The sequence below is a fragment of the Phoenix dactylifera genome, chromosome 6 (genome assembly GCF_009389715.1).
Source record: "Phoenix dactylifera cultivar Barhee BC4 chromosome 6, palm_55x_up_171113_PBpolish2nd_filt_p, whole genome shotgun sequence".
In the NCBI taxonomy this organism is placed as follows: domain Eukaryota; kingdom Viridiplantae; phylum Streptophyta; class Magnoliopsida; order Arecales; family Arecaceae; genus Phoenix; species Phoenix dactylifera.
The window spans coordinates 17,563,732-17,585,823 of record NC_052397.1 but is presented as its reverse complement, the minus strand read 5'-3'; the positions used below and the strand labels follow the sequence as shown (position 1 = coordinate 17,585,823).

At 36.8% G+C, this 22,092-nt stretch overlaps 2 protein-coding genes across 2 annotated transcripts in view; one reads left to right on the top strand and one right to left on the bottom strand.

Annotated features, from left to right (window-relative positions):
- LOC103707526 (CSC1-like protein RXW8) overlaps nucleotides 1-10,897 on the top strand; it is a 25,424-nt gene extending 14,527 nt beyond the window's left edge. Inside the window, exons 7-11 of the mRNA XM_008792053.3 lie at nucleotides 4,516-4,814; nucleotides 5,883-6,159; nucleotides 6,932-7,207; nucleotides 7,772-8,005; nucleotides 10,442-10,897. Coding sequence (XP_008790275.3) covers nucleotides 4,516-4,814; nucleotides 5,883-6,159; nucleotides 6,932-7,207; nucleotides 7,772-8,005; nucleotides 10,442-10,660 — 1,305 coding nt within the window. The 3' untranslated portion in view covers nucleotides 10,661-10,897. The remainder of the gene's footprint in view (nucleotides 1-4,515; nucleotides 4,815-5,882; nucleotides 6,160-6,931; nucleotides 7,208-7,771; nucleotides 8,006-10,441) is intronic.
- LOC120111139 lies at nucleotides 10,850-22,092 on the bottom strand. The gene is made up of 3 exons (XM_039127655.1): nucleotides 21,897-22,092; nucleotides 11,425-11,880; nucleotides 10,850-11,338 (listed from the first exon to the last, which is right to left on the bottom strand). Exons 1-3 carry the CDS (start codon nucleotides 21,951-21,953, stop codon nucleotides 11,120-11,122), a joined length of 732 nt encoding a protein of 243 aa, XP_038983583.1. The 5' UTR covers nucleotides 21,954-22,092; the 3' UTR covers nucleotides 10,850-11,119.

The following is a 22,092-nucleotide window of genomic DNA, read 5'->3' as shown; positions in this document are numbered from 1 at the left end:
GGGAGATTGGAATTTTCTTTTTCCATATTTTTGTTTGCTCTCATTTTTTATATTAATATAATAGTTTTTTTTTTGTTAAGATAGGCAATTCACATTGTTTTGGTATGAATGTATTTAGTTTTTATAATCATTGTTGGGTTTATTAAATACAACCAGAACCTAGATATATTAGGCATCAATCTACATATTACTAAACCATAGTCAAGGTTTGGTTTGAGTTGCCCTGAGCCACCTACATCACTAATTCTTATTGAGTTATTGTACTCATGAATAGGAAGCAAGGAAGTATTACGATAAGAGAACAGCAAGATCACAATAATCCATTAATGGAAAGAAAAAATTATGTCATTTGCCAATTCTAAACCTTTATACACATGACAACAATGCAATGACATTTCTATATATTTTCCTAAAGTAGATTACAAGTTACAAAAATGGGATTTTAACTTAAATTTGAAGCCTAGCGCGCATATAAGTTTCACTTTGATCGTGGATTGGCTGCAAATCGATTGGGTTGGACCATGGGATGCTTGACACAGACCCAACTTGGTTTCATGTTCGGGTGTTGATTTTGGACTCGGACCTAACCCATTGCTTGATTTGGTCGGGTCAGGTTAGGCCTATTGAAGAGATTTAGAACCAACGGGTCAATTGGTTCAGTTAGGGTCAAGTATGACGTAGTCCCAACCCAAAATATTCAAGTTTGTGTCAGGACAAGGTTGGATTGGGTCTATAGTTCTGGTCAAACATTTTCTATTATTTTATAACTAAAAATTATAATAGTTGATAATAATATAAATCATTAAAAAATTTTAAATAAAACTACAAGCCAACTTAAACTTGAATTTTTATTCAGAAGGCTTTTTTTTAATTTGATATAAGAAAGTTATCATTCTTAAGATACAAGTTTACAAATTATAATTTTAAAATAATAAATCTTGATAGACTTGAGAATATTATAAATAAAAATCTATGAAAACGACTATTGAGTGTTCAAATATAATTAAGTGAAAGTAGGTGAGAAGAGATGGGATTGTTTAGATGAACAAAGAGCGACTAGTTTATGTAAGGTTCATCTGATGAATTTAAAAGATATTTAGCATGAAGGAGAAAGGGTTTTATATAATTTAGGTTTCGGGACAAGTTGGATTAGGTCAGTTGGCTTAGAAATACAAAATCTAGAACTAACCTAATTTCCAAATCGAGTTCAATTTTTGACCCCGATCCAACCCACAGTCTCCCAAAATAGATAAGGTCATATCTAATTGGGTAGGACTAGAGTTGATCGTAGACCAGGCTTGGGTATAGAAAATGTCAAATTTTGAATAGGCCTAGCCTGAAGCTCGACTAAAAATGAATATGGATTAGGCCCGAGGCTCAGCCCACAATTAGCTCTAATTAGGACCAGGTAGGGTCATGCAATAGTACTTCTATATATTCCTAAAGTAGATTACATGTTACAAGAATGGGATATCGAGTTAAATTTGAAGCCTAATGTTATATGTAAATCCCCAAATGCTCCATCATAATTCTAATAGGGAGCACCTTTCTGTAATTCCTTTTCCTTTACTCTTTTCATCCCATATAAATTACATCCGGAAATGCCTAACATTGCTTGGTGGCCTTACCAGCAGATCTGACTGGGAACAATACAAAAGTAACGAAATTGTGCTAATCGACTGGCTGGTTGACATCCCTAGCCTCTGATGAACTCACAATCCGACCACCCAAAAGACATTTGCATAGGTGACTTATGAAATTAGAACAGATGGGATTTGGTTTTAGAGGTTTCACATGTTCATACATAAGATATAGCTCTATGGTGATGTGCCTAAGAGATGAACCCGATTCCCTATTTAAAATCTTGACTTCTTCGTTCTCTATTTGTACTCTTTGCTAAGTTTAGGAGGAATGTTTCTTGGTTGCATTAGCTTAAAATGTTAACTTGCACAACCGGAATGGTGAATGGCCTTACTTGCCAAGTAGCCTCCAAGGCTTCTAGGTAAGCCTAACCAAGGTCCGCCATACCGGTACCGGTCCGAACCGGTCCCGTACCGGTTCTTCAACAATAAACTACCGGTATCGAATTCCACACTGATTCGGTACCGGTCTCAGGCCGGACCGGTACGGCAGACCATGGGCCTAACTCTTATCCTTTTTGTTAGTTGTTCAATTATAGAACATTGAGAAAATATTGAGAAGCAATTGTATACATTCTCAAATTTTAACACATCATACGTTGATCAAGCCTTGATGGGATAAGGCTTGTTGTTTTCTATTGCAATGTACTACATAGGCCATTCTAGTTCAAACTCTCAAGAGGTGCCTAATTGTGTTAGGAGGTCTATAGAGAAGTTAGGGACTGTCAAAGATAATGTAGATGAAAGTATGATGGTTTGAGGAATCTTGAAACCATAATATATGACCATTAATGAGAGTATGTGATAGATATTTATTTATTTATTTGAGATGGAGGGCTAATCCCCACTTTCTACCTTATACACAAACCACCCCTCAAGTGCTAACACCAATTGGAATTGAACCCCTGTCTCCTTACCGAAGTGACAAGGGGGATACCATCCAAGCAAGCACTCAATGGTGATATTTAGATAAGATTTGAAATTTTTTGCTTTTTTTTTTCGATCATTGTTGCACTCAAGAAATGTTGAACTGGCCCGTACCAGTTGGTTCAGCCCGTACCGAACCAGTACCAGCTCTGACCGGTCTGGTTCGGTGTTCAAAACTGGCACCGGCCTGTACCAGTCGATACCGGCACATACCAGCCAACCTACTAGCCCGTACCGTTTCAAATTTTTTTTGGGCTTTTGGATGCGTAAACCAAGCCGAACCAGTAGTACCGGTCCGAACTGGTACCGGCGCCCACCGGTACGTCGGTATAGTTGGTACAGCGGACCTTGTTTACACCTATTTGAATCTCTTTTATGTGGGTCGATATCATTGTTGGTCCTATTGATCAGTCCCATCTAGGCAATGTGTCTCTTTGTCAATTCTAGTTGAGGCACTTGATTAATCTTTTTTATGTATGTGGGCGCACTTGATACTATCCTTGCTTATTTTCAATCTTAGAAATTTAGCAGCAAAAATCTATCAGATGTGTCTTATTTGGTGTAATTCATAAGGTAACAAGTGCCTTTGTTCTATCACTAGCTGGGCTTACATATCTTGACATGATTCTTTTGAACCATTCCTTTATCTACAGCGATGTATTGTTGCCTTGACCAAGGGAAGTTGAGCATTGGTCCTTTGCATCATGGTTCCATCTTTCAAACTCACTGCACCACTAGTCTTCCCTGTCAAGAACAACAAGCATTGATTTAATGCTTGCTACAGGAAAATCCATGTATCCAACTTGCCAAATTTCTTTCCCTTTGATATTCACCCACTTTCTAATATCACTTAAAGGCAATTGCATTAACAATTCCAGCCAGGATTCACTTTATGATTTGTCTCGGTATTGTGCCAGTTTCTAAAGGATAAATTTGCCTTCCCATAGGTGACATGGTTTTCTTTCCTTATTCTTCTCATTGTTTTAAGTTCTAGCTTCTAATCTGGAGTCTCCCATTTCACTATTGCTGTCAAATATGAGAGATAGAAATAAACCATGGATGAAGAAACTACTATTTTGCATCTAACTTCAGTTTGGTTCGGAATTCAAAATGTGAGTTAGGGTATGCGATTGATTGTTGAATTAGAGAGTTTGTGCAATCATCAACTAGTTTATGATAATCTTAAAATGTGAGTTAGGAAATGCAATCGTGTATTGAATTATATACTTGCACAATAACCAAGTTTTGCTTCTCTCTCTTTCTTTTAGTTGGATAGTTTGTGAACTTGACACAAAAAGGTTTTTCTTCATGGTTATCATTAAAAGGTGTACATTTGCCAACCATTGATAATGAAACTCCTATCATGCATCTTGATTGTAAACTACATGACTAATTTATTAGCATAAGCAATCACACGGAGCATGGTCTCCTTCAAGGTTTCCTGTACCAGGCATACTGTACCATATAGGTACCAGACTGGTATGGGGTACTATACCATACCGGCACTCGGTATATTGAATCTTACCGTATCGTACCGCATACCGGCACTGTAATAAAATGATAACGGTACGGGGTTCAATACCGAGAAGGTGAACCTTAGTCTCCTTGTTTTAGATTTACCTTCTATTTTATTGTTTTCAGTGTAGTTAACTTGATCCTTTGGAAGTTATTTAATAAGGCGAGGGAGTGATTGCTCTCTTAATACATGTTAAAGATATTGGTAGAAGAATAACATTCAGGCTGCAAATACTGAAATTATATGTTAACCCGCCATTTTGCTCAAGAAAAAAACCCTCAAATAATATGTTCCTAAACATCAAAAGTTAACAGAAGGGTAGAGCATGCATCATGTATTCTTTCTTTTTCCTGCACACAAGTGATTAGAGGAGGCTAACTGACAAATTCTTGTGATTGCTGGACTAATTTTTTCTTTTTTTCTTGCACACAGGAATGCTCAGCTGCTTTTGTTTTTTTCAAGACCCGGTATGCTGCAGTTGTTGCGTCACAGGTTCTTCAGTCATCAAACCCCATGCTATGGGTCACAGACCAGGCTCCAGAACCACATGATGTTTATTGGCCAAACCTTTGGATACCATACAGACAGCTTTGGATTCGTCGGATAACAATTCTTGTAGCTAGCATTTTCCTTATGATTATGTTAGTTCCTCCAATCACATTTTTACAAGGTTTAACCCAACTGGAAGAATTGAAAGAAAAGCTACCCTTTGTGAAAATTATAATTAAGAGGCAAGTAATTCTGGTAATTGTTTTTGCAGTAAGTAATGTGTATTCTTCATCAGTTAGTGTTTTTTGTTAATCATTGTTACTTAATTGTTCCTCTATGGAACTGTTTAGGAACTAAGCTAATATATGAAAAGGGCATCCTAAGTTCTTATAAATACATTAAATGTGTTGCTGACCTGATTCGCCTTGTATTCCATACATTTCTTCTAGGTCATGATCTATCACGGATAATGTGATAGTGCAACTTCCATTGTATGTCTTGTACTTAATTTTTTTCAATCTAGTTTTTCCTGACCATTTATCATAGCAAGATTAATGCATCTTTCCTTTAGGAACAAAGTAGCAGACCTTTTGAAACACTAAATTGATTTGAATGATGAAGCCTCTGCAATGTACCACTGATGCTAAAGTATGAGATATGTCGTAGATTATTTTCGAGAAATGTGAAACGTTCTCATAGACTGCAGATCATGAACTCAAAAATATTTTTGTTCATTACATGGAGGACCATTTTCCTATAACCAAACTTCGTATAGAATGTATAGTAAACTCAGATTTGTAAATCTTTTTGGTGCATGGACTACTAGAATAAAGTTTATGACATGAAGATATCATTTTCCTAAGATTATGTGGGCTTACTTTATATGTGCTTTTACTTAGAGTCCTTAATTTACAATACAATAGAGTTTAATCAATATGAGCAGTTCTTCATTGCAAACTTTGTTTTGATTTTGAATGTAGCAAGACAATGCTTTTTTAACGTGAAGTTATGCCTTGTTGATGATTTAACTTTGGTCTATCGAGCAATTTCTTTGTCGCCACTAGTTCTTGTGTCTTATATTTTTCTGTTTCTTATATCCTTTCTATGTGCTTCTTTCAGGTACTTTCTGTTTGCTTAGTAATTTTAGGAATGTTTTCTTTTTATGTCCATGGAATCTTGAAAAGCTATGAATTCTTACCACTTCTGGTCCATTTTTTGTGTATTATCTTGTTAGTGCATCCTTTCTTTTTGAGTAAATATGGAGCTTCTATATGGTTTTCTAGATAACAATAATTTATTATTTACTCCAGGAATATCTTGATGCGGCTAGTGTCGGGCTACCTTCCTAGTGTCCTTTTACAGTTACTCATCTATACTGTTCCTCCAGTAATGATGCTATTTTCTGCTGTTGAAGGACCTATTTCCCGCAGTGGCAGAAAGAAGAGTGCTTGTTGCAAAGTATTATATTTTACCATCTGGACTGTCTTTTTTGTTAATGTTATATCTGGTACAGTCCTTAACAAGCTGGATGCCATTTCTACACCAAAAGATATTCCTTCCTTGCTTGCCAAAGCTGTTCCCGAGCAGGTGATTTTTATCTCCAATTCTATGGTATATGAGATCAGGTCTTGTTGGTGGTTGTTACCTCCCTTTTCATCAAAAGAAGAAAAAAAAAAGGAGATCAGGTGTTGCAAGTCTCATTGATCCTAATTTTCAGTGTGATAGTAGGAAATTATTGTTGTGTGGAATGAATGTCATTTGTGCAAGGATTCAAAAACCACCCATAGTGGCCCTGTACCAGCCAGTCTGTCCCATACTGGCTACGGTCTCTGGTACACCCTGATTTTGGTGATGCGTACCAGAACCAGTCCATATCCCACCATATCAAGGCATATTCACCTTGTGATGCTTAGTAACTCTCTCTCTCTCTCTCTCTCTCTCTCTCTCTCTCTCTCTCTCTCTCTCTCTCTCTCTCTCTCTCTTGTTTGTTGCCCATTTCTACTGAGCCACAGTGAAGTGTATCAAACCTATACTACCCTCATATTGAGGTATGTACTGAACCAGCCAGTGACTGATATGGGTTTGTACCATGATATCTAAACTTGGCATATTGAAGCATGTTCTGTGATTGTTAAAAGAGTGATCGGCATCATAATTAAGCTTTAGTATGAACTTTTTAGCTTGGATGCTTTGTATTTTCTTTTTTTCGTATATCTTTTTGGTATATTCTCTTTCTAGGTTCACTATGACATGAATTGTTGCTTATAACAATATTACTTTAATCTGTGTTAGTTTGTTGTAAAATAATTTTTAGGAGAAGAATTGATCTTTTAGTGACTTCACTTTTTCTCTGATACAGTCAACATTTTTCATGACTCATGTTCTGACATCAGGCTGGGCAAGTTTATCTTCTGAAATAATGCAAACTTTTGCCCTAATATACAATTTCGTGGGAAAACGTATGTTCGGACTTCAGGATGATCCAGACTCTGTTCCATCCTTTCCATATCACACTGAAGTTCCAAGACTTCTCGCATTCGGCCTACTTGGTTTCACTTGTTCTATTTTGGCACCTCTAATACTGCCCTTCTTGCTGGTGTACTTCTTCCTTGGTTATGTGGTGTATCGCAACCAGGTGAGACAATTATACTTCATATAGTAAATGCCCAGGAAAAAAAAATAAAATCATAACAGTCATTATTGGTGCATAAATTGGAAACGGTAATGCTTATACGGGAATGCGAATTGGGCATTACCTTCATGGTCACACGCACACACCCCTCCTAAGAAGGGGACGTTCTAGGTTCAAGTCTTGGTTCTTCCAAAAGTATTTGAACCCGGGTAATTAACACAAGGTCTGTCTCCCTCTCTCTCAAAAAAAATTTAAAAATACATTAATGTGGTATATGGTTGTTCATCTTCATCTATGCGCATGCTCATACAATGGATGGTTTCTTTCTAAACATTATTACCTTGAACATTGAGTTTTGTATCATAACTTAAATAGTTTAATTAACTATAAATTTCATTATCTACTACTAGTATTATTGTCATACCGTTTGAAGGGGGGCCTTATTCTTGGAAGACCTTGCACAGGCATGTTTTAGTAGTAATTTCTGTTGAATTTAAATTCATCTTCCATCCCTAGAGTTGGGCATTTATAATACAATGTCTCTCGGTTCCCTCTTCAAATTTGCAGATTATGAATGTATATTGTTCAAAATATGAATCTGGAGGGCAAATGTGGCCCATTGTGCACAACACAGCAATCTTCTCTCTAGTACTGACACAGATAATAGCTCTTGGAGTTTTTGGGATGAAGAGATATCCAGTTGCTTCAGGTTTCACCATTCCTCTTGTGATTGCCACGATCCTTTTCAACGAATACTGCAGGCAGCGGTTTTACCCCATGTTCAATAATATATCTGCACAGGTTAGTTTCTGCAATGCTAGCATCAGGATGACTTGCTCAATAATGCTGTGTGTTTTTTCACCCCTCAAAATGACTCGAAAATGCTGCCTGTCAAGTGCAGAGGAAAATTTCCTCAGGCCTGGTAACGCTGGCTTAGCAAATTAATATTCAACCACCCTTGTGCTGCATCAATTTTCATGAGTTGCACCAATCCCCTCATGCAACATGACAGGATAACTTTTCATGTGTACAAATCTGATGCCCGATTGTCTTACTGTTAGGCCATTCTGAAGTGGTTATCAATTTCCCATTCTGGTTCATTTTAGTGTTTCATAGCTCATTCGGACAAGAGAATATCGATTATAATGGATGTTGGATTCCCAGGAAAACCGGTAAACCTGCAGCTAGGGCTTGGGTATTAGTTTACATAATATTGGGCATATGTAAGTAATAATGAAATGAAAATTCTTATTCCTTATATTTATTAACCTCTATTATATCGTAAACATATATAATACCAAAATACATTTATTATGAAATAATAAATATTATATTATGTTATATAATTCAGTAACAATTCTGTGAAAATAATGATATATAATTACATATACATAATTTATTTATAGTATTAAAAATATTGTATTATATTATCTTGTATTGTATTGTACTATTAGGTAGACTAAGATCTGACAAGATTTCCAATTAGATTTAGTTGGGCAAAATTGGAAGATGATGTCTGACACTGGTGATTGAAGCTGATGAATGTGATATACTATCTGTGAATTGCTTATAGGCTGAAAACTATAAAATTTGGAGATCCTAGCTTATGCATCAAGAGGCTAAGACGAATAATTTAAGTAATAAGATATAGCGTTATTTTTTAACTACTTGATGCATAGACTAGAACATGGTACACCATACTAGCCCAAATTGGGCGGTAAATGGCGTACCGTACCAGTTCGGTACTGGTAACTGATATGTGTGGCGTACTGATATTTGGTATGCCAAAAAAAATTTATACCGTACCATACCAATACTGTGCTAGTGTGGCATCGATATGGGTTCGGTACCGAGACGGTGAATCTTGGGCTAGAGGTTTTTAAATTATATAATTTTTACTTCATGTACAATCTAGAAGTAATAGATCAGATTCAATGACGCAAGTTATTAGTGCCGGACCATCTTCTGATTTTGCCTCATTGGAATTGACTTGAATTTTTCTAGACCAAATATCAATCTCATATATTATATTATTTCATATTATATATTTATATATAATTATTTTAAAAAATTATAAAGATATTGATATTAGATTATAATATATCATTAATATAATGCATTTGTGCATCATTATGATATTTCTAGTACAGTATTTTATCCTAACTAGTCTATCATCAAAACTAATAATTTGTTTCTTATAATATATTCACAAAAAAGAGAATTTATGGTATAATTAATTTAATATGATATTATCATATATGTGTATTATATTAGCCATTATAAAATACAATAGGTAATCATAATGGTTATATTACCAACATTTTAATCTTATAGTTGATGTTACCAGATTATATTATATTACAATACAAATTTATTGAATTATTAATATTTTTTATATAATTACAATAACTATACGGGCTCGTTTGGTTCGCGGGAAGTATTTTCCCTCCTAGGAATATGATTCCTGGGAATCAGATTCCTAGGAAGAGGATACCTAGGAAAGTACTTTTGGCATGTTTGGTTAACCATGGGAAAGTGACAAATTTCTAAAGTGCTTATGTTTGGTTGACCATCCACTTTCCTAGGAAAGTTATGTATAATTCCTATTATGCCCTTAATAAAAATTAGGTCTTTAATGCCTCTTTAATGCTTCTTTAATGCTGAAGGGTCTTTTTGGGAAAAAATAAAAAAGGAGTGATTCCCACCTCATGGGAAAGTAACTTTCCCATGTTTCTCATAGGAAAGACTTTCCCATGAAATGTGGGAATCATATTCCCATGGGAATACAACTTTCCCATATCTCTCCTTTGAAAACTCCAACCAAACAAGAGGCATTTCATTACTTTCCCGTTGACCACACTTTCCCCCCTCCTTTTCCTGCGAACCAAACGAGCCCTACGATATATTTTGCAAACTAAAATATGATACAAGATTTGTTTTATTCACTCAAGATTAACTTATACAAGCATAAAAATCAGAATTGGTTAGTGATGGTTCCCAATAATCGATAATGTGGAAAGCTAAATAAAAATCTTGATTTCAGTTCCTGACAATCAAGCACGGCTTTAATGATTTATTCGTTGTATTTTGGAGCACCTCTGGTTTTGTCACAGGTACTGTCTCAGTGCTACCGCTTAAAGTGGCCATCCTGAGAAGTGCTTTTTGTCCATATCTTTGGGAACTTGTGGAGATGATCAAATGGATCTACCTTCTCATGCATGATTTGGGTGTCCTCAGGATCTTATCCAGATGGACCGAGATGACGAGCAATCTGACAGAATGGAAGAAATTCATCAACTGCTGCTCACAGCTTATTGCCAGTCTGCACCACCCGCTTCCTCTCAGGATACATGTGATGATGATGGATCAAGCATTAACGAAGCCAACAGAACAGATTTCTCGCAAGAAATCATAGACAGTATCACTCCACACCAGACTTGGGACTGTCGTACCTAATATTTTTGCTGAGTGATTATTCATCCATGTAAGTTGCCAATTTGACTCTTCTTTCTGTTGCCATCAACCACAGATAGGATAGGCATTTATGAAACAGCAGCATTGTTTTGTAAATATTATTTATTATTGGCATCTTCTCTTTATACCACTGTTACCAATGAACGTTAGATGAATCAAACAGTTTAAGGATTCACGAATCTTAGTTCACTGCTGAAAAACAGAGTTGATTTGACCTGATTGACAATCTGACTTAATTCATAGCTCATTTTTAAAATTATGTAAATTACAATTTGCATGCGAATGATGCTCTACAGCTTCAGAAAACTGGTACAACACAAAATTTATTACGAAGAATTCAGACCCTGGAAGAAATCATCACTCAGCAAAAGCCCAAAATAATAACTCATGATCCGGCTCACGACAGCAATCTCTTTATGCGGTAAAGTCGCACATTTCAATCTATTGAACTTCTGACACCGAGGCATCCAACCTTTGCTCTTTCTGATTCCCAATATCCTCAGTGTGCTGCAACTCTTTTGACAACCAGAAGACTTGCATCAAGCCACCATTCCCAATATGAGAAAAAAATACCCGCCTTGGAATTTCCATGCATAACGAGATAAGCTTAACGAGCACAAAAAACAATCCAATGCCCACGAGATGCTTAAAAGAGTCATCCTGTCCGACAGCCAGTAGAAGCAATGTAAGTTTGTCGACTAAAGAATAAAATGCAGTGATAGATTGCAAGTAAGCAACAAGTTAACCTTTATACTTCTCTGAAAATAGTCGTGAAAGAACTCCTTTAAGAAATCTGTCAGTGCAACACCTATGAATAAACCGAGTGGAATCATCAGCTCTCTATTTCTTGAGATTGCCAGCAAGACATCTGATACAGAACTGACAACAAGAAGCACAATAGTGGACCATTTCAAAGCCTTCTGTCCAAGAAAGAGCAAGCGCTCTATAACCTTATCTTTAGCTTCCTTCCATGGGAACTTATTCAGTGGTCTGGGAGAAGTCTTCCACAAGCTCTCTACTAAATCGTGCAGGAAACCAGTTACATTTTTTGGCTCACCAAAATGTTCAGCAGCTCGTATTTTAATGGAATGAGTCAAAAAGTGCCACCTAGAATGAGATCCTATGGATACTGAGGCTCTGTAATGGGCTAGAGTTCTGCAGCTCTGGGAAATCTCTATCTGCAAGGAAAGATTGATGATATGCTGAAGCATTTGAAACAACTTATCAAATTTCAAGCAGAAGCAGGAATGTATACTTCATAACATTGTGTTAACAAAATGCTACAAAAAACATTGTGTCAAAAACTATAAGTTGTTCATGAATCAGGGATTGCTTCAGATTTCATAGCAAGAAACTAGACAAAATAAATGTTATTGTTACAAACATCACATGTTCAGCAATATCTTTTGCATGTTATATGCTCGGCGTTAGAATATCATCTTACCACATGTTGCCCAAGTTGTCAGCATAATGGACTTCCTTAGAACTTGGCTTACTAATTCCATCCAGCTCAGCTTAATTCTGCAGCAACCTTTAGTTTCAACTAAAAAAAGCCACTTTCTTTGCAAGGTTTCATCTTTCATTGGTGCTCCCACCTAATCTCATTTCAACTCGTGCAGCCCTTTAGTCTCATGGATATTTTGTGAAGTTGGTGGCTGCTCCTAAATCACTTTGATTCTGCTGTTCTGATTATGCAAAGCATTCTCAAAATGCAACAACAACATGAACATCAATCTTCTTAAAATCAAAGCACTCAAATATTGGACTGTGTGATGTTTCTTGAATTAATATTCAAATATCAACCATACTGCAATCAAACTATTGAGTTGTGATTATTCACAATTAGAACCACCCAGCCAATTGAATACTGCAACAAAGGTTCAATATGATGCATGAATACTGGCAGGGAGATAAGTGCTAGACAGCCATAATGAGGTGTTTGTTCTTCATGTACTTGAAAATTAGGACAAAAAAAATGAAACTAGGGATATCCATGTCTATGTATGCATGTTCATTGTTTTGAGTTCCTATCAGTCTTCATATAAAAGTTTTAATGCTTCTTCCAAGAATGTAACAATGGAGACTGAGAGTTCAATCACTTCTAAACTTATTTGGAATTTTGCTGAAATTTCAACAACCCAAGAAAAGGGTATGTCCAAATTTTATTAGTATACCTAGCCAACAAACTCCTAGGATGCCAAACAATTACCTTTCCATTGAAATGTCTAGCACACTGTCTCATAACTTGTCTGTTCAGATGAAAAATTAGGAAAGAATCATATAGAGTTTGACATTTGACATTGTTTGGCAAAAGAACTAAAATGGTTGACCTCTTCTTTTCTGGTGTGTGTGCTTCTGTCACTATGTTGAATATTTATAAAAATTCTATGTTCCATGTACTTAGGAAAGTTGAATATATTCAACAGAGTTGTTTAGTAATAATAAATAATCCTATAAGCATGGAGTTGAATGCTGTCCAGAATATTACAGTAAATATCTCTCAAAGACTAGGGGGATTCTATTCTCAATTAGGGAAGTTTGGTAATGCTTTAAATCCCACTTGCACAATTGTTTCCATGAATGTGTCAAATTGTTGTTAGTAAGAGCAAGAGTTGTAGAATAATTCCCCAGAAGAGCATGAAGTGATTCAGTAACCTACTTGGAGCAAGTACTATGAAGCATATGTGAACCAGTTGAAGAAAATATTGGATATTGTATTCAAGGATTAAGTGCCAGCTAGACTAGCATGTACCATTCCAATGATGGATTAGCATGGGGCAAGGCTGCTTGACACTGCATGTGTGTGATGTTAGGGTGGGATCCAGCTCATGTGGACCCCCTGCTCCTAGTGTTGATCCAACCAAACCTACGCTTCTCTTTTCCCAGAAGGTTAGAGAGAAAGAGAGAGAGAGAGAGCGGGTGTTTGGGAAAGTTAAAAGGCCATAAGGGTTTGCTAAGGTGCATGGCCAATAACAAACATGATTGGGAGAGCGAAGAAAGAGAAGAGGAGAAACGAAAAAGAAGAGAGAAAAAAATAGGACAGAGGATAGAGGAAAGAAAAATCCTCTCCTTAGATGCTCCAATCTCATCTCCAGATCTCGTCGTTGCCATGTGGCACCAGTCCAGGCTTGGCACATGGCTTCACATCCTCTTACTTGGAACTAGTTTGATCTCTTTGTGTTTTTCTTGTCATCCTCCCTTGTGATTGTGTCAGTAATACCATGCTCAAGTTGTGCACACTGTGGTAATCCTTGGACAGGATTGATTGACCTAAGAGGTGAAGTTGTAACTCTCCATGGCTTAGTGGATTGCTTCTTGTTGCCCGTAATTCTTCCCCATTGAGGGTTTTTCACGTAAATTTTATGTGCCTTCCGTTGCAGTATTTTTTATTCTCTTTGTAGCTTGGTAATCCCATAGGTTATACATAGAAAGGAATGCATCTTTCCCCAACAAGTGGTATCGGAGCACATGGTAAGGATCCATTATTCATGTGTGCATCATGGACGGAAAAAATAGACAGGATGATCAGCCTGAACAGGAGTAACTGTTTTATCTGGACGGCCCGGATAGAAAGTCTATGTACTGCAATGATCTATATGCCCCTCTTAAAGGAGTTGAGGCCAAACCAAAGGAGATGTTAAATATGAAGTGGAAGCAATTAGATAGGAATGTTATCAGGCACATTTGGCAATAGTTGGATGACAATGTGTTGCACCATCTGTCGCCCGAGACTTGAGCACATTGTTTGATGGAAGAAACTAGAAGGGCTCTATAGGAGGAAGATGGCCAAAGTTAAAGCCTGCTTTACATAGAAGCAGGTGAACCTGAAATTTCAAAAAGATGGATCCATTGCAGGAAATACGATGTCAAGCATTGTGAATTAGCTCACCTCCGTGAAGATGGTGCTTGATGACAAGTTGCAAGAATTGTTGCTGCTCAGTTCGTAGCTGGGAGATTTTGGTGGTGTCTTTGCCTGACTCTATTCGAAGATGAGGTCATGATAATAGAACGAGTCACAAATAGTTTTGCTCAATGAGGAGACAAGAAGAAAATCCATTGATTCCTCACACTTACAAGCAAATTGGTTACAGAAAATAATGGGAGAGCCAAAGACAACAAACCTCACAATCATGAGAAGTGAGAAGATTGGTCCATATTCAAGGAAATCGCTTGTTACCATTGTGGCAAGACAAGGCACTTGGAAAGGGAGTGTTGCAAGCTGAAGAGAGAATTAAATGAAAACAAAATGAAAAATAGAGATAAAGACTGTTTATATAGGAGATGTTATGACTAGACTCTCAATTAGCAACTAAAGTTGTCTAGGTGTTGCATGCCAATGTATTGATTGGGTGGTTGACAACTGTGCCTCCCATCTACTTCATGAGGGATCTGTTTGTATCGTACAAGACAGGATTTTGGCTATAAAAAGACAGTAAATAATAGCACTTCCAAAATTAATTGCGAGTAAGTGAAGTTTGTGTTGAGACTGATATTGGCTCAGGTTGGTTCTCAAGGATATGAGGTATGTACCAGACGTTCAAGTGAACTTGATTTCAGGGCAAGTTGAATGGACATGGCTATGAGAACAACTTCGGGGATGAGTGCTGAAAGATTACCAAAGGGTCTCTTGTGGTGGTAAGAGGGAAGCAATATTGCACTGTAGTGAAACTATATAAGAACAAAGTGAACACCAGTGGGTTAAAGCCTTGACCAAACTTGCAGCATAGGCAGAGGAGTCATTGCCTGACTAGCACGCAACACAAAACATCTTCTGCAAAGAATGGAAATCCATTATATTTGATGAGTCAGACCTTACTGAAGGATAAGTATAGGCAATGTTGGAGCTTAGTAAAGGTGGGTTCAATGTAAGCATGGTGTTTATTGGGCAAGAGAACTACTAAGCTCATGAGCTGGAGGGGTAGGTTGTTAGAGTGGGATCCAGCTTATGTGCCCCTCGCTCCTAGTGCTGACCCAACCAAACCCATGCATCTTTTCCTAAATGGGTAGGAGAGAGAGGCGAAGGGGGTTTGGGGATGTTAAAAGACCTAAAAACTGCTCATGGGGTTTGCAGCCAAGAACACACTCAAGTGGGAGAGCAAAGAAAGTAGGGAAGAGAGAAGAAAGAAAAGAAGTGGGAAGAAAAGAGAAGAGATAGGAAGAGGAGAGAAATAAATCTTCTCAAGTGCTCAAATCTCGACTCCAAAAAACATCCTCAACACAGGACATTTTTTTACTTGGTACTAGTTTGATAACTTTGTATTTTCTTGACATCCTCCCTAGTGATTCCTGTGGGGGTGATTACTAATACCGTGTACAGTTGTGTACACAAGTGATGAACTTTGGGTCACGATTGATCAGCTTAAGAGGTGAATTTGTAACCCCTCATGGCCTAGTGGACAGTTTCTTGTTGCCCCCATGGTTTTTCCTTGTTGAGGGTTTTTCATGTATATTTTATGTGCCTTTTATTATTGTGTTTTCCTATTCTCATTATGATTTAGTAATCCCATAGATCACGCACAGAAGGGAAGGCATCGCTTCCTAAAATGCAAGTGCATGTCCATATATGCAAGTCTTCCCATGCAATAGCGCAAGATGGCAAATACCATGCCATTGCTAGCCAGAAATGGCACGGGCATGCAACACTGTAAGTCTTAATTTTATTGACTAAACATGAGCTAAGGGGCACGACGATGAAACAAAAATATGATTTTTTAAGGATTTTTATGCACGAATACCATCCTAAATATGCAAAATTGCATGAATACTCTTGCAAAGTTACTAATTGCATGAATACCCTCATAAAACACTTGTTTTGCATATATATACCCTTTTTTTATTTTTCTATTTTGCATATGTACCCATACCATCTAATGCTGTTAAAAATAAATGATTTAAAATTAAAATGACTGAAATATCCTCAGAGGTAGATATGCAAAAAAAAAATATAAGGGTATACATGCAAATAGCAACTTCGCATGGGTATTCATGCAATTTTGCCTATTTAGGAGGATATACACTCAAAAAAATCATTAAAAAAAAGTGTAAAACTTAGTTGAAATTTGCTGAGTCTTTTATGATTCAGCTGGATTGACAAGTCAGAAAAGGCCAATTCACATTGCCAATATTCTTTGTTTAAGATCTTCACTCAGTCAAGTTGGAATATTAGGTGATCATTTTGGTAATACTATTCTCCATTTGAGTCTATGACATCCATATATTCTTCATTATTTTTAAAAAATTAAAGCATATTGAATTTAAATTAATTGTAGATATTTAGATCGGTAAAATATTTTTTAGTGATTTATACATGTTGAATTATTGTTTGTTTGCTAAGATGAGAATTTCATAAAGGCGTCATGACTTATTCCATAAGAATTGATATCAATTTGAGATCATGCAGCATGATAATATTGATCTTTTTTGTCACCCTTTTCAGTTAAAAATAACTAAACTATCTTCACTGGATTTGACTTCTACCATTTGAGCATGTGCTCCAAATTCAATATAATTCAATCACATGCTTTAAGGCATATACTCAAATGGTAAAAGTCAATTCCAGTGAAGATAATTCGATCACTCTTAATTGAGGAGGGTGACCAAAAAAGAATCAGCATTATCATGTCGCATGATCCTATGTTGACATCAATTCTTATAAAAGAAATCTTGACATCTTTGTGAAATTATCGCCTCAACAAATGAATAATTCACCATTTATAAATCACACAAAGGCATTTCACTGATTTAAACATCTATAATTAATTTAAACTTAATATGCTTGAATATTCCAAAAATAATGAAGAATATGTAAATGTCATAGACTCAATAATGATAATCAAATAGGAGAATAGAATTACCAAAATGGTCATCCAATATTCCAACTTGACTAAGTTAATATCTTAAACAAAAAAAAAATGACAATGTTATTTGGCCTTTTTTTGACTTATTGATTCAACCAAGTCATGAAAGACTTGGCAAGTCTCGGTCAAGTTTTGATCATTTTTTAATGGCTTCTTTTGAGTGTATACAGTCCTAAATATGCAAAATTGCATGAATATCCTCACAAAGTTGCTCTTATGTAATTGCCTTGTGCATTTTTTCTATACACACTTGAAAAGAATTGGTAACCAACTAAATATGAAGCTTGAACATTGCATAAAGCTTGTTAGGATATACTATACTCTTTAATTTGCACAGATCTTAACACCTTTCTTCTAAAGAAGTTACAAGACATCAGGCAATAGCAAGAGTTTACTTCTCAATATAGTAATGTGGTACACAAACTTCAAAATAAACTGACTAAAAAAGAAGATATCAAATTCTGTTACACACTCCTCCAATCCTCTTCAGACTCTCTATCTCATAGATGTATATGAATGGTAGAAATATAATGATACTCCCTCCAAAGCATCTTTTAAGTTGCTCCAATCTGCAAATGACAAATTTATCCTTCATGGATTGTATCAAATAGTCATAAGTGCATGAGGGTGTTTTTGTTATTTAGCCATTCCATCAAAGCATCTTTTTCTGTAATGACTGTTTCGATGATTATTTCACTTTTCAATGCATTGGTGGCATAGGCCAAATGACAAAAAGATACCCCCACATATGTAAGACTATTTAGTCCAATACATGCGCATATATTTGTGATTTGTTGATAGGAATAACTTATTAAGTTATCCATACAATACATACATAAGTATGTACATGCACACATGTGCATATAAATTTACTTATATGATCGCATAGAACCTAAAATTAAATATTTTAACAGCTAATAGGATCACTTTCATTCGTTAGATACTAGTTCCCTTCAAAATCTTCATGCAAATAACTTGGTGAAATGTTTCATATCAATTAAAGATGTCTAATTAAAAGAATATATGATTTGAACCAATTTATTGGTTGATGGAATCACAATGAATTATTAAATTATTCATCTTTTCTAATCAATCACGTGTATAATAGATGATGGGTTTATTTTTAGTTAGATCTATATTAGCTGACCACTAATCACATCAAAAAAAATAGAATGCAACCCCATTCGGGCAGAACTTTCATTAACTAATGATTTTCTGAGAATTAATTAACTAGTTACTGTAAACTAGAAATGAAGGCTGCAAGGTTGGGGAGCTAGTCCAATACATAATAAACTCCCCTTAGACATCATCTAAACCAAACTACTTACTATAGTCAGAGAACCAAATGAAGTGGGCTCTCCTGTCAGTGGATGGTCCAAATGTGGTTCTAGAACAAGGTGGTCCAATTTCTCTTGCATTCAATGTGGAAGAGTGACTTGAGGGAACAAATGTCCTATCTGCTTCCCCCTCCTCTTCCCAACCCTATCTACCCTTCCCTTGCCCCGCTACTCTCCCTTCACATTCACTCCCTTAACTTCCTACCAACTTTGCCGAAGTCTCTCATTCGAAGTGGCAGCAATCAGCCACAATGACGGTAGCGATGAAGGCTGAAACTAGCTGCCACAGCCACAACAATCAGAAGCAGAAGCATTAATATTCTCACAGACCTGCGCCTCCCCCCCCCCCTCTTCCCCTCTCTCTGTATGAACTCAGGGCCAGCCCGAGCCTTAGGCGACCGAGGCAGTCGCCTAAGGCCTCGGGCCAATGGAAGGCCTCCAGGAGGCAAAGGAAAGATAACCACAGAAGGAAGGGAAAAGGCAAAAAGGCACCGACTTGCGATAAAATAAAGAGAGGAGAAGAGAGAAAGAGATTGAGAGAGAGAGAGAGAGAAGGGGGGAGAGGGAGGTTCCTTGCCCTGTTTTCTGTGTCTGACCGTGACCAAAAGGAAGCAAAGGCCCCCATATAAAACGGGAACATGAGCTGGCTGCGAGTCTTCCCCCTTGATGGAAAGGAGGTGGAGAGTTTCCTGGCCTGCAGGGGGGCAATTTGGGAAGTTGGGGACGGTAGTTTTGTTTTGGGTGGAGAGAGAGAGAGAGGAGGGATTTGGTTGGCTTGATACACGTCTGAAGCCACTCTTATCTTTTATCCCTTCTCTTTTTTGGTTTTGGTCTTGGTTTTCCTTCCCTTACATTACTCCTGATCCAGCTGGGCCATCAGGAAGAAAGATAGGGGGATTGGAGATGGACTTCTTGGAGGGTGGAGATTCTTTTAATTTTCTCCTCTCTGTTTCTTCTCCCCTCTTGGGTGGTAGAGAGAGAAAAGGAGGGGGAGAGGGTTGGCCCTTTTTTATCTTAGTTATTTAATCAGTTTCATGGGCCTTCTTTTAGCGTAATTACTTTTCCATGCTTTCATTCAAAAATTATATTAAACTGAAGAGGCTTTTTGCCTGTCTTTGTTACATTCATGTATCTTTATTGGAATAATGTACTTGACAGCTATCTATTTTCATATCTTTGTTTAAGTATTTTATATTTATTAAAAAATTTATTATTTAAATAATAAAAAAAAAAGGCCTCATTCACTGAATCTGCCTTAAGCCTTCAAATGTATTGGGCCGCCCCTGTATGAACTTGACACGTTTGACACATATCAACCCATCGATATTTGTTGATATGCAATTCTTACTTCAGTCTCATGAGTTCCAGAAACATGGATAGCAATCCAATCTCAATTATTCATCATTTGCTGGAACTTAGGCAACCATCAAGTGCTCTTTCCTTTGGAATGATTTGTATATTTTACACATGCTAAGTGCCAAGATATTCATGGACATGCAACAAAATCACCAGAGAGATAAGAATACCACCAATTAAACACAAAATCTTATATACAAATTCAATAAATTATCTATATACACTTTAACATCCCTTACAAACCCAAGGCGCATAGTATATAAAAAGTTTGTCAAATTCACCAAATACTTAGTTGGCGCCCAAGTAAGATAACAACAGCATTTTAAATGACAGTCAATCTTAAAATGCTTGGTATTTCTATATAACACTCAATTGTCAGGATGGAGTGCAAGCACAATTATAGATACCTAATGTTGGTAAGGAAGAAAGAAGGCCAGACAACTTCAACAAATGCATTAGTCATGGTATAGTACTCTGGCTTTCTAGCAGGAGACATCATCTTCCTTTCATAAAATGATAGAATGACCAAGGAATTTCTCATATCACCAGCCCGGTCAGCATCTACATAGGTATTATTTTCAGTTGTGAAAATGATGAGAGGCAAAGAGCCTAGAAATGGTGCCACAAAGATTTATCACTTCTCCTCGGAATGGATATAAACAATATAATGTCCAGCAATTTGGCACTGAATAGAATATTACAAAAAATCATAAAGATTACTAGTGACAACAACTAGAAACTCCTCTTGGATGACAGAGTTGGAGATTGACTAAAACTACGAATAATTAGATGGTCAGCAAACAAGCCTTTTCAAAAAATAATGTTTAGGTAGTAGGAAAATATGCAACATGGTCATCAACAGTAGAATCTTGGAGAATGTACAACTTAAGAATATACACCTATTATAATTGTGTAATGTTTTAATAATGTGAACAGCACATCTACATTAAGGAAAATTCAACTCACATCAGCATCACCACTTTTTAAACAGACAGTCTCAGGATTTTCGGCTGGTTAGGATAGTTATTTTTGAACTGAGCCACATTAATCAAATGATCAAAGGATCAACTTAACCAATGCAAATTCTAGCAGGTAGTCAATGTTTTAAGAAACAACTCATGCTGCTCAACAGCATGTATAAGCCAAAAGACTCGATATTGCTTATCAAAGTAGGTCCCTCCAAAAAAAAAAAGAAGAAATCCAAGTTGAATCGGAACAGCGAGCCTCAAAATACCAAAAAGATACATTTATTTTCCTAAATCCGATTATCAGCTTATGTAGGCATCTCATTATTTATGGCCAAACTTCAGAATCTTCTAAACTTTTTTTTATTCCTGGAGATTTCATACTTTCATTGCCAACCAGGACTATGGGGATCTTTAAAAGTAAAAAGTAGATGACATCGTTTAAGGATGGAAAGCAAAGCCAAATCCTAAACTTATCTTTCTTCACCATTCTCGAAACCCTAATTCCATCACAGCCAGCACGCGACTCCACGCAGCAGTTGGTATCAAAATTCCGCAAAAGGCATCAAAGAACCAAGAGAAGTTCAACAATTAACAAGAGAAGTGCATACAATCTCCAAATCCTGAGAAAAGATGGTCGAAAAGGAACTCAAGAAAAAAAAAACGCAGAGGGAGGGAGAAGACGGGGAAATCTCGCACTTGCCTTGCTCCTCAGAGCGATGGGAGGATTCGGAAAAGCCATCAGCGTAGCCATTCCCATCGACTCCACTGACTCTTGCCTTCTCTCTTCCTCTTCCTCGGTGCACTCTCCCTCGCGGCGCCCTAACTCCACTGACTCTATGTCCCAAGCTGCGACGCTCAAGTGGATTTCCTTTCCATACAGAGCGAAAGGAGTACGG